This window comes from Chenopodium album, chromosome 10, assembly GCF_948465745.1.
Source record: "Chenopodium album chromosome 10, dcCheAlbu1.1, whole genome shotgun sequence".
Taxonomy (NCBI): Eukaryota; Viridiplantae; Streptophyta; class Magnoliopsida; order Caryophyllales; family Amaranthaceae; genus Chenopodium; species Chenopodium album.
Window position 1 is genome coordinate 8,129,294 of NC_137843.1, and position 15,342 is coordinate 8,144,635.

Genomic DNA, 15,342 nt, shown 5'->3' on the forward strand with positions numbered 1-15,342 from the left:
CTACCTCCTAATCTTCCTAACTGTAAAATTTCCGAATAAAATCGAGACAGAAAGCAAAGGCTTCCCTACGGTTAAAAAGACCTAACCATTACAATAAAGGCGAGATTAATAAATAAATGTTAATGTAAGAAGAGTAACAAAAAATATACACAAATTTCATATTTCTGCCTATACAGTTCGATGATCATCGCATAACCACCAAAGCCCTGAAAGTGGAAGAGACTGACATACATGAAACCTAGAGCAAGATGGTTCAATGGCATCATGGATCTACAACTACTCTGTCAGACAACCACAATAGAGGAACACAAGGCACTCCTAAAGCTCAACCAAGGTATCCCCGGCTCAGGAAAATTGACTCGTCCATCTTCAAGGTAACAAGATATACAACTTACATGGAATGACGGCCATCAGATTTATCTCTTGGTGTTGGTCTTTCATCTTGGATCTCCTCAAGATCTTCGTCATCCCCTCTTCTGCCTGCTTGCTCCTTCCAATAAGCAACGAGCTTCTTCAACCTAGCAACTTCTTTTGAGGAAACATTTTTGTTCGGATCATTTACAATGGATCGAACTCTAGATGCATACCTGGAATTGAAGCATAGGGTGAAAATTAAACATATAAACATCAAATGACACGTCAGTTTAGCTACAGCATGTCAGGAACAAGTCTGAAGCCTCCTTTATCTTTAGTGTACAGATTCTAAATAATTGGGTGATGCTGAAGTTTACACAACAATCACACCAAGGATCTATATTTTATTTTCTATTTTTAAATTATGTGATTCAGAAGACATGATCAGAAGGAGCAAACACATATCATGTAAAGGTGGAACATACGTTAAGGAGTTGTAGGTCTCATCTAAATTTGATTCAGCAGGAGACACATTAACAAACATCAGTGTCTTCGCATTGCCACCAAGAGAATCACTCATCAACATTGTTAATTTGTGATTTCTGTATGGTATATGCTGCCCGCCGGTTGATAATGCACTAATAACATCACCAAGAGCCGAAAGTGACTTATTGATGCTTTGAGCTTCTTTCAATTGACTACCTGCAGACCCTGACTTCTTCACTCGTTCAGATCCAGCAAGATCAACAAAACTTAACTGCAATGGTTGAACTAAACATTAACAAATACGAAATATATAACTAGAAACAGCAATACAGTCAAAGTTAGCTGGAGAAAAATCCCCTGCAATTTTCACCACTAATACGCTATAAAACTCACACATGTTAAATAAATACTTGTATGTTCTTAGGTGATGTCACTACCTTTCCTCTAGATACAGATTGCGTTTGAAGATTAGTACTTTCAATGATAATTGAAAGTATAAGATGAGATCTTGAACTTTGCTCATTCATATGGGTTCCTGATATATGTCTTTGCTCAGATCCTTTCTGAATAAGACTTCTCAAATCCTCGTATGTAGAGACATGTACAACTGTCACATTTTCAACATTTACCATCCCCTACACGAATGTTGAAACTATCAGTACAAAAACAGTTTCAATACATTACGTTACAAAGACTTTTTATTGTCAAGTAACAATAGAACAATACATGACATACAACAAAAGTAACAACAAGAAATGAGCAAAACAAGGGAATGTGCGCGAGTTCAGTATTCTCTATTCATAATTACCTTCGAATCTTTCTTGATGTCTAGTTTCAATCGCTTTGCATTTTTTGGTACTAGAAGATCCATTAATGTATCTTGATACAGCTCCAACATGTAGGCCTACACAATATTTATTATTAACCTTGGTATTGGCTGAAAAATTTTCAAATAGATTGACGATATTTTCAGACAACATTAACTAATACTTCTAAAATTGTAATGATAAATATAGCATGGCAAGATGGCTACCTTCAATGAAAATGAAAACTTCTTGTTGTCTCTTTTCAAGATTTTGAAAAGTTCCGACGTGGCACGTGGGGTAAGTCCAGGTTCACTTTCTGTTCCATATATGGTATATGTCTTTCCGGAACCAGTTTGACCATAGGCAAATATGCAAACATTAAATCCGTCCACAGCAGATTGCACTAAATACTGCATAAAATTAAAATTCATATAATCAACTCTTGATAGCATATTGTGTTACTTTAAGACTAGCATGCTGAATCACCAGAAGACTACAGATATATGAGATTAAATAAACTCACTGTTTCTTAAAATAAATGAAAACATGTATTCAAAGAAAACAACATACACCGTACAAGAATGAAAAGACACTTAACATAAAAGCTACATTTACTAATCATTACTTACCCTGGTATCCTCAAAAACATCGTCTTGGGTCGCACTTCCATCAAAAACATGATCATAAATATGTTGCTTTGCCTTTTCATCCTTCCATGGATGTTCAACTGTAAATTCGTCTGAGCTTATGACAATGCTCCTTTCATTGTCAGTCTTTTCTTTACCACTTAGTGGCCTTACACGACAATAGACTCTAATCTTGCCTTTCATGTCTGTACAATGTAAAATGACAAGTCAATAGATATCAATATTAACTCTTATCAGCAAAGTGTAATTGATGTCTATTAACATTAAATAACAACCTTCAATCATGTTAAAATATCTCTTCCTCGCTGCTTGTTCTTCCTTATACAGCACTTCCAACTCAGACAATTGTGCAGCTTGCATTTTCAGGATAGCAGCAGTTTGCTCATTTTTTCTATCAATATCCTACAAGAAAGCAATAATATACAGCTTCAAGGCATTACACATCTCACAACTGAACAAAATTATGCAATGAGGAAGGATACCTTAGAACATGTAGAGGTAACTTATTAATAATTTCAACAGATTAAGATACATTACCGCTTTCATTTCCCTGAGTTCCTCTAGCTCTCTCAGATTATTTTGTAAGACAGACAGATCTGACTCTTTGGCTTCAAGTTTTGATTCGGTGATCTCTAAATCATTTTTCATCCCCTCCAACCTCTTCTCAAGTTCAGAGATTTGAAGCTTCAAGGTTTGTCGTTCTTTCTCAAAATCTTTCCCAACGTTCTCATTCTGAAATCAAGCAGCAATATGACTTAATATATCTAATATCCAACAAGAACAAATGAAGAACCAAAACCAGAGGCATAGTGTTACTTCCTCCGTATGACTAAATATCTAATGTCCAAAAGTAAAAAAAATAAGAACCAAAACCAAAGGAATAGTGTTACCTCTTCTGTATGTTTCCGTTCAAGCCTTCGAATATTTTGTTCCATTGATAACTTCTCCTCTACAAGTCTCTTCACTGTTAGTTCAGCACGATGCAATTCTTCACTTCGCACTCTCAACTCATCTTGTATTTTACACAAATCCTGCTTAAACACGATCAGTTATTGATATGCACGTAATGCAAGAAGCTACGAATAAGTGTACTTAAAGTATCCTATTTACCTGATTATTTGCTCCTGGCAAGTCCTGCTGCGCATTTTGCTCAGATAATGTATCGTTGAGCTTTGCTAATTTCACTTCCAGGCTATTTTTTTCCATCACTGCTGACTGGACAGTACAAATTATATCATAAAAATGAAACAGGAAAAGTACATCATAGCTGCAGGTAGTTAGACAGAAAGGAAGCATACTGCATACCTGAAGTGCAGCTTCCTTTTCATCGTATAAGGAGCTCAATCTGTCACGTTCAGCTGTTATCTTTCCCACATTTCGCCTCTCAATCTTTAAGGATTCTTTCAAGGCACTCAACTCTTCTTGCAAATTCTCCTCTACCTTTTGTTTTTCTTTTAACTCTCCTGATAACTGAAATAAACAAGCACATTGATTAGTGTCAATCATATTTTTCAACTTTAAGTTAGTGATTCCTTGTCACACTTTAAAAAATAAATTGATAAACCATATTATCTAACGTACAGCAACATTTCTACCAAAACGCATAATTTAATTTCTATATTTCAGTAACTTCAAGTTCTGAGACTTTTCTACAGCTTTTGGAGCTTAAAGCTTCCATCCTGATTTTCTACCAAACAAAGCCAAATGCATAAACGAAAGCACTGCTTCATCCTTTCACTATCCCCATATATTTTTTTCACAACTACATGCAATAGATGGTACCTATTAAATCTATCAAAATATCTCAAACTTTGAAGCAGAATATATACAACAAAGAAGAAGTGGGTGGAATCACATACTTGATCGATATGCTTTTGAGATTCTTCAATAGAGTTGTACAAATCTTGAAGTTGCTTCTCATAAGCTTCGGCAGTAGGAGTAGCAGCAGGAGGCTTAGAACTGTTGGGAACTTCTCCATTTGTTGCATTGTTGGCAACAGTTCTTGCTTTAGAATAGCGTCGCAACATTACATCATTTATGTGCGTTTGAAGAGCAACACATATTTCTTCACCCTGGATTATGTGTAAATCTTAGTGCAAAGTAAAAATCCAAATCAACTATCAACCATCAAATAAGAGGATGTGTAACCTGCTTAGTCTCAAACTGGAAGATGTGGAGAACACCAGCAACCCTCATTTTGAAGAACACAGCAGTATTGCTGCTACCAAACTGCATAATATCTCTCAGCTCCGCTGAATGCAAATACTCTTTAGGAACTGGCCGGAAAAAATGAACCTGTAGGAGTAACAAGAATTGATATGTTGAGTGTTAGGACATCAAAAAAACGGCCAAGACCATATAAAGTTATTTCTTTTAGAACATACGACATACCCCACGCTTGTTGATTCCTAGGATGACCTTCCCGGGTAAAAGGCCAATGGGATCATCAATCTTGCGGACACTAAAAAATACAGAATTGCCATAGGGAAGCAGTCTCAAGATCCTTAAAAACTGTTGCCTGGCATCTTCCTTGGACAACTTATCCTGTAAAAAACACAGCACTTGAATTTTAATTGCATCTAACATGGAATTTACTCTTGTGACCGTTTATTAAAAAATCAATTCCACCTTACAGTAGAATCAAATAATGTTTTCCAACAACGTTAAAAGAATGTAAGCGTTCAGCACTATATAACAAATAAGTTTTATGCAATATGAAAGATAACGAAATTCTACCATAGTGATCAAAGACTTGCAAAATTTCAACATTAAATAAGTAAAAATATTCTTCTTTGGTGCAAACATTAATAAATGTGTACGTGTATGAATGTGTGGTTGTCTTTGAGCATACGAGTTAAAAGAAACAGAGTCCAAACCAAACGGAAGAGGATTTGAGCTTTTAAAGTCAATGATAATTTGAAATCACAGCGGCTAAAACTACAGTATTATTTTCCCCTTGTTTGAACCATGGAAATAGGGTTTATTTCTTGATAAAAACAGTGATTTCAAAGTCTTGACTCTTACCATCAAATGATATCGAGAAATAATATCCACCTCCCAGTCCTGCTTTGCACGGGTTATTGCAATTTGTCTTGGTAAAAATCTCTCTAAAAGTGAAGTCCAATCACTGCATACACACCCACCAAACTGTCAATGCTTTGCTAAATACACATAACATTCTCATCCTAAGAGAAATAATTAATAAGCACTTCAAGTATATCTGGGAATTAGGGGTGGGTAGCAAGTTCACAACCATCAAACATGATATACTCACGTGCACAACTCTGGGTGACTAACAAATCCAATCTCAACCAAGATCTGCAGAGCAGACAACTGTGCAGCATCATCTCTTCCGACAGGGTAGTTACCCAATATATAATCATGTTGCAACTGCAGCACAAAAATTCGATAGACTTTCTATAAGTATCCAAAGTACAACTTGATAACCATTTATCAGAAGCTTGAACATTTATGATAGATGCAAGTCACATACTTGAACATACGACAACTGCATAAACATTGGGTCAGTCACAGCTTCATCAGACTCCCGAAACAGCTTTTTTTTGAAAACCAATTTGCAATGCAAGATTTCCCCTCTACTACGCTCTTTTGCTGCTTTGAAATCCGCAAGGAGATCACCAATGTATTTGTTTTCATCTAACCCAATATACTCCTCTGTGACAATGCAAAGGAAATGCAAGTTCAGCATCTAGAAAGAGAATAAATTATTTAAGGCTATCACTAGGATCAAAATATATACCAGTTCCAGTATCACTTGATTTAGAACCTGGAACAACTTTGCGAAACTCAAACAAACTGAAGCTAGAGTATGTAGAGAGTTTGATGATTCCTGCAAGTTCCTGAATATGGCAAGGATAATATAAGTGACAGCAACATTCATAAGAACAAAAAATTTGGAATCCACAAATTCTAACAAATAGAATTTAGAATTAAGCAATTCTTTACTTTTCACCAAGAATAATAAAATGCGCAAAAGAACTAATTCCGACAATGAAGTAGACTTAACGGATGTAATCACATTGTGAATATGGTAAGGATAATGTTAGTCGAAGCAACATTCATAAGAAATACTTGTAAAAATTTGGAATCTGCATATTCTAACAAATAGAAATTAGAATTAAGCAATTCCTCAGTCTTCGCCAAGAACAACAAAACACGCGAGCAAGCCAAACCCGAAAATGGAGCAGACTTAACAAATAATATCATCAAAGTTTTTCGCTGCGGGGGGGGGGGGGGGGGGGGATTGGACTCTGACAGGTCAGGAAAGGGTTTCATTACACATCTTTCTAGTGATTACATGTGCAATACAGGAAAAATACCCATGATCCCTAGTACTCGAAACTGCCTGAAGAGCATGAGCAGTATGCCGAACACAAACTCTACAAGCAAGCAATGTATGGAATTGGAAGGTTTGCAACAACCTTCATTGCTGCTAAATTATTTATCTCAAACTAAGCAGCCTTGCATTCATAATGTGCTAAGAAAATAAGTCAAACAAACGAATAAAGTCATGGAGGTAGGTCAATTTTTTTAGCCACCTTTTGTCTTGACCGAAAAAAGGAGCAAATAAGCAAACGATTTTATTCTGTACAAGTGAAAAACAAATATTAGGTGAAGTTGGGAAAACAAAGCATGAGGAAGATGGCCAGGTGAAGAAATTGCTTGATAATTTCATTCAGCGAACAAAGCAAGATGAAGTACTTGCAAATAACCCTAAGGGTATTTACAAAAATTGCATTCTAAATCCATCCTGTATCATTCCTCTTTGGCTCTTTCTGAATCCCAAGAAATTTAAAATAAATTACAACAAGCAAGTCCAGCAATCAAACTGAGGTTACATCAAAAAAATAGAGCGGGGGCGGGGGGTGATCGGGGGAGAGCAAGTGACCCTAGAGCTTGTGAACAAGACAAACACCTCAGGTTTTACCACCATACTAGCAAAGAACCAATTAACAAATTCTTAGCAATCCATAGCAGCCAGTATTGAAGTATTTTATATAGGCAGCTTGTGAACAAGACAGAAACAACCTAGTGCCCAGTAAACATTGCTAATACCCTACAAGATACACAGCATTCATGAAGGCTGGTGTGGATTTTCTCCCAAATATGTAATTTCACACTATTGCATGGATAAATTTAAATACATAAACAAAATGGCATACCTCAACCGCATCTGCTACAGTTGTTGACATGTCATAGGTAATTTCTTCAAAGGTTTCATCCAAGAAGAACACAATTGTTGTAAGCTTTTTGCCAGTTAAAAGAGCTTCTATCTCTTCTCGTCCAGGAATTATTTGCCTAGGTCCAGCCTTAATAGAACGTTTTAAAGCATTCAAAGTGTTTTGAGCAAGCAACTGAATGTCAGGGTCTACATTTGCACCATATGCAACATTGTGAACATATTCGGAGAGATATGCACCAATTTCCTTGCTCGGAGGCATTGAAGATGCACATAAGTACATGAGCTCCCATGCTTTGATCAAAAACTGTCTGTCATCAAAGAATAATTCAAGAAAAGAACAGCAAATAAATACCATAAATAATTAAATATAGTGTCCATGAGAAGTAGCATTTTGTAGGAAAATTTAGCACCTGTCTGGATTGTTCCTGGTTTGCTTTGAGATTTGTACAAAAAGCTCATCCCGAAGCTCCGAACGCTTCAAGGTATGCTTAAACAGTTTTCCAACCAGTTCTATTCTTTCATCTAAACTTGTTGGAGTAACTCTATCTGAAGAATCAACTCCCATGTACTTCAAAATTGTTTGAAACAGCTTTGTAGCACGAGTCACCAAATCACTACTGATTTTAAGCAAGGAAGTTGGAATCGGATCCTGTCAAAATATTGTTTGAACTGAGTACAGATGTAACAGGGATAGTAAAAATATAGCAAGGCTGGTAGATTACCTTCTGGAAGCAGAGCATATCCTCAAAAGAGAACTTCTCCCTATTCTGAGGACCAGAGGATTTCTTGGAGAAAAAGCCACGTCTTCCAGAGGACTGAATCTGTTTCTGCATTGCTCTTAAAAAACCCTCCACCTAAAAAAACCATGCTTCACAATATGAGAATACAAGAAATATAAACAGAACTAGATTTAATTTCATGTATAATTATTGTGAAGAATGAATACGTTGCACTTCACTTTGAAGATAATTTCTCACCTGAAATTTGTTGATTAAGGGAATTGCCCCTGCAAGTTCAGCTGGAATGGACATCGACAGTGTCATTGGTGTACTGTCAATATATTCAAAACCAAAACCCAGGAGTCACTGATAATTCACTCAAAGATTTACAGAAACTCAAAGAGTCCACATCAATAAAGAACACTTAGGGCCTGTTCTGATTTACTCAGCTAAGTTGAACTGAAATGGTTGGAGCTGAACTGAACTGAATTGTTTATGAGAGAAGGAAATTAGGAACTGAACTGAACTGATTGGAGCTGAATTGAAATTAAGCTGAAGAGAACAGGCCCTTAAAAGGCATGTTACTCAAGCAAGAGAAAATCTATCATTCTAAAGATTTAATTGACTTCCAAATTATTCGTTAGCATTCAAATAGTGTCACAAAAAACTACACTAATACTTGTAAATTCTCTATCAGAAAAAGTTGTGATTATGTTTCATCAATATAAACATACAAAATCAACATTGCATGAACATGAAGCAAACAAGCTCAAAAAGGGATTCATTATGACTCTATAAAATGTTAGATATCATGCTCCTCATGTTAACATAATCAGGGTATAAAAAATTGACTTAGAGAGCACATAATTAGAGGGACGAATAGCGAGGCCCCAGGGAGACTAATCTCTAAAAAAATGATTCAGGAGATGACTTCTAGAAGATTAACAGGGATGATTGAAGCTCAATCAATTAGGCAAATAGTAAAACCACAATCATAATTTAGATTGATACATATACCTTCACTGAAGCATACAATTAATGTATGGTATCAGAGAGTAGCTTAGCATGAAATATGGTGCCAACTTCAACGGGGTCTAGTCTGAAACTTAGTTAAAGGAGATATAACACTTCAATTCTTTACTTTGATGCAAGGAAGTGTGCAGTCTCCCCAAATGTGAGTTGAGCACACAAGCTCAAACAGCATAATCCTACATGATTGACTTTTTACATTCAAGACTTCAGACAATTTAGACTATCCACTAACCAGTATAAAGCCCAATATAATGCAAAACTATGTCATTATAAAATACAATATACAATACAATTATAAAAAGTCGCAAAGTAAATAGAAACTTACGGCGGAGCAAAGTTTGTTGTACCATCACTGTCATAGTCATCTCCATTGGAGAAGGCACTCGAGTGGGAAGGAGATCCATTTCCATTAGCACTAATAGAAGAGAATCTCGAACTGTGAGACGTATTGGGTGTTCGATCCATTGTCATTTCACTATCAAATTCCAAACATTCGAGGGCTCCACAAGCCTCACCTCACCCAAACCCTTGCCAGACTGCAATTTATGACACACCCCGAACATCATAAACACCAATATCTCAAAGTGACAGAAAAACTAATGCAAGCTGAGCAAAATCAGTATTGATTAACATTCATATTAATGGGGCACACTCACATTAAAAGGATCACAATCACAGAGAATATCATAATTCTGGGGCGCACAAAGTCAACTTAATCAGTAAGAAATACAATAACACCCTACAATAAATTGGACCCAAATAACCTCACAGAATTGGACCATCCATATAAAAGGGCTATGTGAAATGATACATTCTGTGCATCATATCATATGTTAAGGCATAAAATCAAACTCACAGAAACAAATAAGCAATTAGTTCAAGTTCAATTGTTCATTGCATGGACCACAAAACCCCAATTAACACAATAGCCCAGAATAAGACATGATAAATTGACAAAAGAAACTTCATGAATCAACAACAATCAACGTGGAAAAAATATTAAAAATTAAAGCTAGCAAAGACAAAATAATATATGGGTTTAATTGCCGGACAAAAAATTCAGCTGGGTTTAAAATCAAACCCATTAATCAAAAAGAGGAAAGAACCCCACAAAAAAAAAAAAAAAAATAAAAAAAAAAAAAATAATCTTTGAAAAAAAAAAAAAAAAAAGTAAAACAAACCCAGAAAATGTGGCAATAGATTATGCAGAAATCATCAACCAAAACCCAGAAAAATACAGCAAATCTCAAACATGAATGGGCGAAAGAACAGATCTTTTTGCAAAAAAATAAAATAAAACAAATGACAGATATAAGAAAACTATGTAATTGAATTAAAGCAAATGTACATAAAATTAAAAAATGGGAAGATCAAATTAAAAGTATCCATTACCGAAAAAGGATTGAAGAAGCTAGAAATTGAAGAAAAGCGTCGACCTTTGATGAAATGAGAGAGAAAATGAGGGATCTTTGAACGCCGGAGGAGAGAGAAAATAAAAATAAATTAAAGGGAAAAAAATGAAGGTAAAGAAAGGAGGGAAAAAGAAGTGATAGTCACGAGAGTTGAATTATGTGAATAAATTTAGGAAGGAAAGAAGGAAGGATATGTTTGCTGGGCAAAGAAGTTCGTCTACTACTACTACACCTTGTTGGGAGCAGACGGCAGATGAGAGAGAAAAGGGACACCAACTCTGTTTGGAATCTGCAGGATTTTTGTTCAAATTTTTAAATTTGAGGTACTAACACTTGACGTCGTTTTCCCATGACTTTCAATTTCACCCTATTTTCAATGTATAATCGATTGTACCATAGGTCCACGATGTATTATATACGGAATACTCTTGTGCGGATTAGATTATATGATATTCCATATTAAGTATAAATTATGGAATATTTTGTTAGTTTGCTTGTTACTTTCTCCGTCTCTAAGTTATATTCCTAGTTTTAACATTTATTCCTCACATAATTGAGAGAAGTAGAAATGTAATTTAGGGACGGAGGGAGTACTCCGTAATTGTTATAAGTATTCAAAATAAGTGAATCTCATAATCAAAATTGAAAACTTGAAATAGAATTGGTTGTACCAAAAATATGTACAGTACAATTAGATTTCACATTTTCATCTATATCAACTTTTAATTTGACCTAATTTGTGCTTGTTAAGAAGACAGTAGGGGTAAATGATGGTGTGATTGTTTATAAATATAGATAATGCTATGGAAAAAACTACTCCATAATTTCATATGATTTTTTTGAACATATTTATGATGTGTCACGAGCATATGTATGCATGAATGGTGTTAAAACCACACCCGACCCGACTCAAAACCAACTTGAAAAATATCTGATTTTAACATCAATTCACATCGACACAATAATTTAGCATGACTCAACTTTAAAAATAAAATCAATTCGATCATCCGAATTAACACCTCTATACTGCATAAACCCACCCCTCGTCCTATTTAATGTGTCTCTCGTAAATCTATTTGTACTCAATTGAACCATTGAGTGATTAGATGGTGTCATGGTATATTAAATGGTTTTGTAGGTAGTAATTAGTCCAGCAGAAGTATTGAAGCTTCAAAGAATGACCCAATTCATCACTTCTGATAAAATTCATGGCTATCTCTAGTCTCTACCACGCTTACCACCGCCCACCGCCACTAAGCCCCCTAACTCCCCTAACCATTACTTGTCCACCATGTATTGTTGATGCTACACCGCTCTTGTGATGAGTTTTCGTCCACCGTCGACTACTCTCAACACATATACACATTATTTGACTTTTGCAATATTCCACAAGTAATATTTGTAATTATGTTTTAATACATCGAAGTACATTATAATGTAAAATATTGGTGAATTATTCTCAATATGTATTTTCAAACTATCAAATTTTATACAACTTCTACCAAATAATAACTAAAAAATATATATTATTTCCGCCGTTTTTTATTAATTACAATAAATAAAAGGATGCAATTTATGAAACATGAAAAATTTCTTTATTACAATTAATACGAAAAAGAGATAATATTAATAGTCAAACTTGTATGTCAAACTAAAAAACTTTATTCTCAAGCTTGAGGTGATGTGACATTAAATTACCTAAGACTGTTTTGGATAACATACTTGTATATCATAAACCACCTCAATCAACAATGCATTAACCAAATTAATTAGTTTCCTTAATATGACCAAAATGGCAATATGACTTTTTCCTTTCTTGTGATTGGATTCTCCTGTTTGCATTATTTGTATCTCAGTGCAATTATGATTGTTATTAACCATACTTTACTCGTGCCAGAAATTGACTCTGTTGTACGTGCCATAAATTGAAATTGAAGGGAAATAAATCAGCTGAGTAAATAAATGAATACATTTAGACAGTATGTTTGAGGCTGTTAGGTTGAATTCAAGAACATTAGTTGGTTAAATGGCCTGGCCCTATAAACGTCACTACTAAGCATTAATTCATCCCAAGTCCATATCTATGTTAAGGACTTAAGGTACTCCGTAATATTGAAGCTCAATGGTGACGTACATATATCAACCCTCACGTATCACCGTTATTTCACACTTATTTGGCAATTGATGAGGCATCGTGTCAACGTGTCACTAGTATCATACTATTACTACCTGTTATCGTTGACACTTATATAGTTGAATCTATAATCTCGTGTTTGTTGGAGCAAAAATAAAATAAATTTATTATGCATTCCTAAATTAACACTATTTTTTAAAAGTTAACACCAAAAAGAAATACAAAGTGAGAATAAACCAAACATAAATACAATACATATATGTAAATAGGACTATAGGAGGACTTAAGACATGTTTACATTTACTGAATTGAGCTGAACCGAACTGAATTAAATATAACTGAATTGAATATTTAATGAGAGAAGAAAATTAGAAGTTGAACTGAACTTCACTAAATTAAATTGAAACTAAATTAAAGTAAACAGTTCCCAAGTTTATGAACTTATAGTTAAAAGGTGATGAATTCCCTACCATTTTCACAAATGAGCTTTGATTCTGATCTAATTTGTCATCTTGTAAGACAATAGGAGTATTAAAATACAGTAAGATATACTTCTAAGGAATATTTAATTGATAGAATTATAAAGAGGAGAAATGATAATAAGATGATCATAAAAACTTAACTTTTGAGATCAGATCCTCTGTGCAACATAGAGTAGTACATTTGCACATTCCCAATACAACAATAATATGGAGTAATAATTTTTGTAAAAACAATTGCTAAACGACCAAATGATTATAATCGGGGCCCTTTTAGAGATGCAATAATATTAATTTACTCGTAAAACTTTGGAAATTTTAAAAGGAATTGGCAATTTGCCAATTTGGCATATGGCCCCCTTTTGTCCTCCATTACCGCCCTGGTGTTCGGAATTTCGAATGGAATTCTAATATAACTATATGTTAAAAACATAAAGTAAAATGTCAAAAAAAAAATTAAAAAAATAAAAAAAAGTTTATGCTTGAGTTTGTGAGTTAATTTATTGTTTTTTATTTTTAAATAGTACCTTAAAATTAAAATAATACCGAGTATTTATTAATTTTTTGGCCATATAGTCAAAATTATGAGAATTGACTCCAACTTTCGTTCATAAAAATAATTTTTTGATTTTTTTTTTTTTTTTTTTTTTTTTTTTGAGAAAGAGATATTTATAATTAAAGACCATACCTAGGCTAATTGAAAGTAACCAAATACAAGAGTCGGATATACCTTTTTGTGCGTGCCTTATTGTGTTTCTCCATAAAACGATGCCTTATTTTTTTTTTTGAAACAAATGGTGCCTTACTTATATACTTGTATTGTGCTTTTTTCATGTTGGACCAATTCATCTTTACATATATATGATGATATGATTATGATCAACTGATATTATGTAAAAAAAAAAAATTACGAGTATATGAAATTACGAAGTATGTGAAATCTATCGAGTTAAGTACGTACAAGTACATTATACTAATTTTGCCGAAGAAAAAGAAAAATGTGATCGGATAAATAGATGAATAGAGGTTAAATTTGCCCCAACATAATGGAGTTCCATTCAACGCAGCTTAATTGGTTGACGTGCAGGCAAGTAAATGTTATTCATAACCTTAGACGTGGTCTTTGTCCAGATAATAACTACTATATGTATATTTATGCAAGAAAAGATGATTTTTTTTTGGCTGTAATTGGATTCACGAGATTTTTCACTGATCATAACTTTAGATATATGAACATAATTCATAGTTTATTTTTTTTATCAACTCATAAATCATCAAAATAGTAACACAAACTTTCTCAAAGTTTATTTTTCTTTCGACATTTATTTTTAAGGTACTGTAGAATTATTGAAAAGCCTGGGAGTAGATCATACGTACGTATAATAGGAGCACCAAAGAGGTCAAGTGTTTCCAAAAGCTACGAGTCAAAAAGTTTTGGGCAATTAAGAAAAGCATGTGAAAGACTAAAAGCAAGCATCCCATTAAGGATCTGTTCTGATTTATTAAATTAAATTGAACTTAATTGTTTGTGAGAGAAGGAAATTAGAAAATGAAGTGAACTGAAATTAAACTAAAGTGAACAAGTCATAATTCTATTTATCTGTTTTTGCACCATGATTGAGGTTAGGATTGAGTTAATTGACTGGGTAAGGTGTTGTTTAGTTCAACTTATTTTTACTTATTTCAGAAAAAATAAGTTCAAATTAGATCATCGTTTTATATGTGTAGTTTTTTATCACTAAATATCCTTAATTTTGTAATGAAAAAAATTATGAAGATTACATAATAATAAAACACATTTACGAATCTAACAAGACCCTACTTGATACATTTTTTTCCTTATAATCATCGTACACTTCAGGTCAAAGTTTGATCAGATCAGACCAGAACAGACCAGATCAGATAAGTCCAGATAAGCAAAAATAGGGTGAATTAAACAAGCCCTAAGTTGTATGTCATTTTTTTTTCCTACTGTATCAACCAATTTCTTTAGCCTGTGCAAGATTGGAGTCACGTACAAGAATTAGGGTCACACACTCACTTGATCCCACTTTAAAATAAAAAATAATG

General features: G+C 34.0%; 1 protein-coding gene across 1 annotated transcript; it reads right to left on the reverse strand.

Annotated features, from left to right (window-relative positions):
• Window positions 1–66: 66 nt before the first annotated feature.
• On the reverse strand, window positions 67–11,001 carry LOC145562143 (kinesin-like protein KIN-14I). The gene is made up of 24 exons (XM_081622332.1): window positions 10,640–11,001; window positions 9,573–9,783; window positions 8,474–8,546; window positions 8,219–8,350; window positions 7,907–8,145; window positions 7,477–7,804; window positions 6,054–6,153; window positions 5,787–5,968; window positions 5,568–5,683; window positions 5,318–5,420; window positions 4,685–4,837; window positions 4,442–4,588; window positions 4,153–4,365; window positions 3,599–3,763; window positions 3,404–3,508; window positions 3,184–3,324; window positions 2,831–3,025; window positions 2,569–2,695; window positions 2,276–2,478; window positions 1,874–2,056; window positions 1,649–1,744; window positions 1,278–1,475; window positions 840–1,111; window positions 67–587 (listed from the first exon to the last, which is right to left on the reverse strand). The coding sequence occupies exons 2-24, from the start codon at window positions 9,716–9,718 to the stop codon at window positions 392–394; spliced, it is 3,813 nt and encodes a 1,270-aa protein (XP_081478458.1). The 5' UTR covers window positions 9,719–9,783; window positions 10,640–11,001; the 3' UTR covers window positions 67–391.
• Between the last annotated feature and the right edge of the window lie 4,341 nt (window positions 11,002–15,342).

Excerpts from the sequence above, each read along its gene's own strand:
- LOC145562143 (XM_081622332.1), bottom strand. The coding sequence starts at position 9,718 with ATGACAATGGATCGAACACCCAATACGTCTCACAGTTCGAGATTCTCT. Across the intron at positions 5,421-5,567 it reads AGTCACCCAGAGTTGTGCAC|TGATTGGACTTCACTTTTAG; the intron begins GTGAGTATATCA and ends GTGTGTATGCAG. Across the intron at positions 4,366-4,441 it reads TCCAGTTTGAGACTAAGCAG|GGTGAAGAAATATGTGTTGC; the intron begins GTTACACATCCT and ends CACATAATCCAG.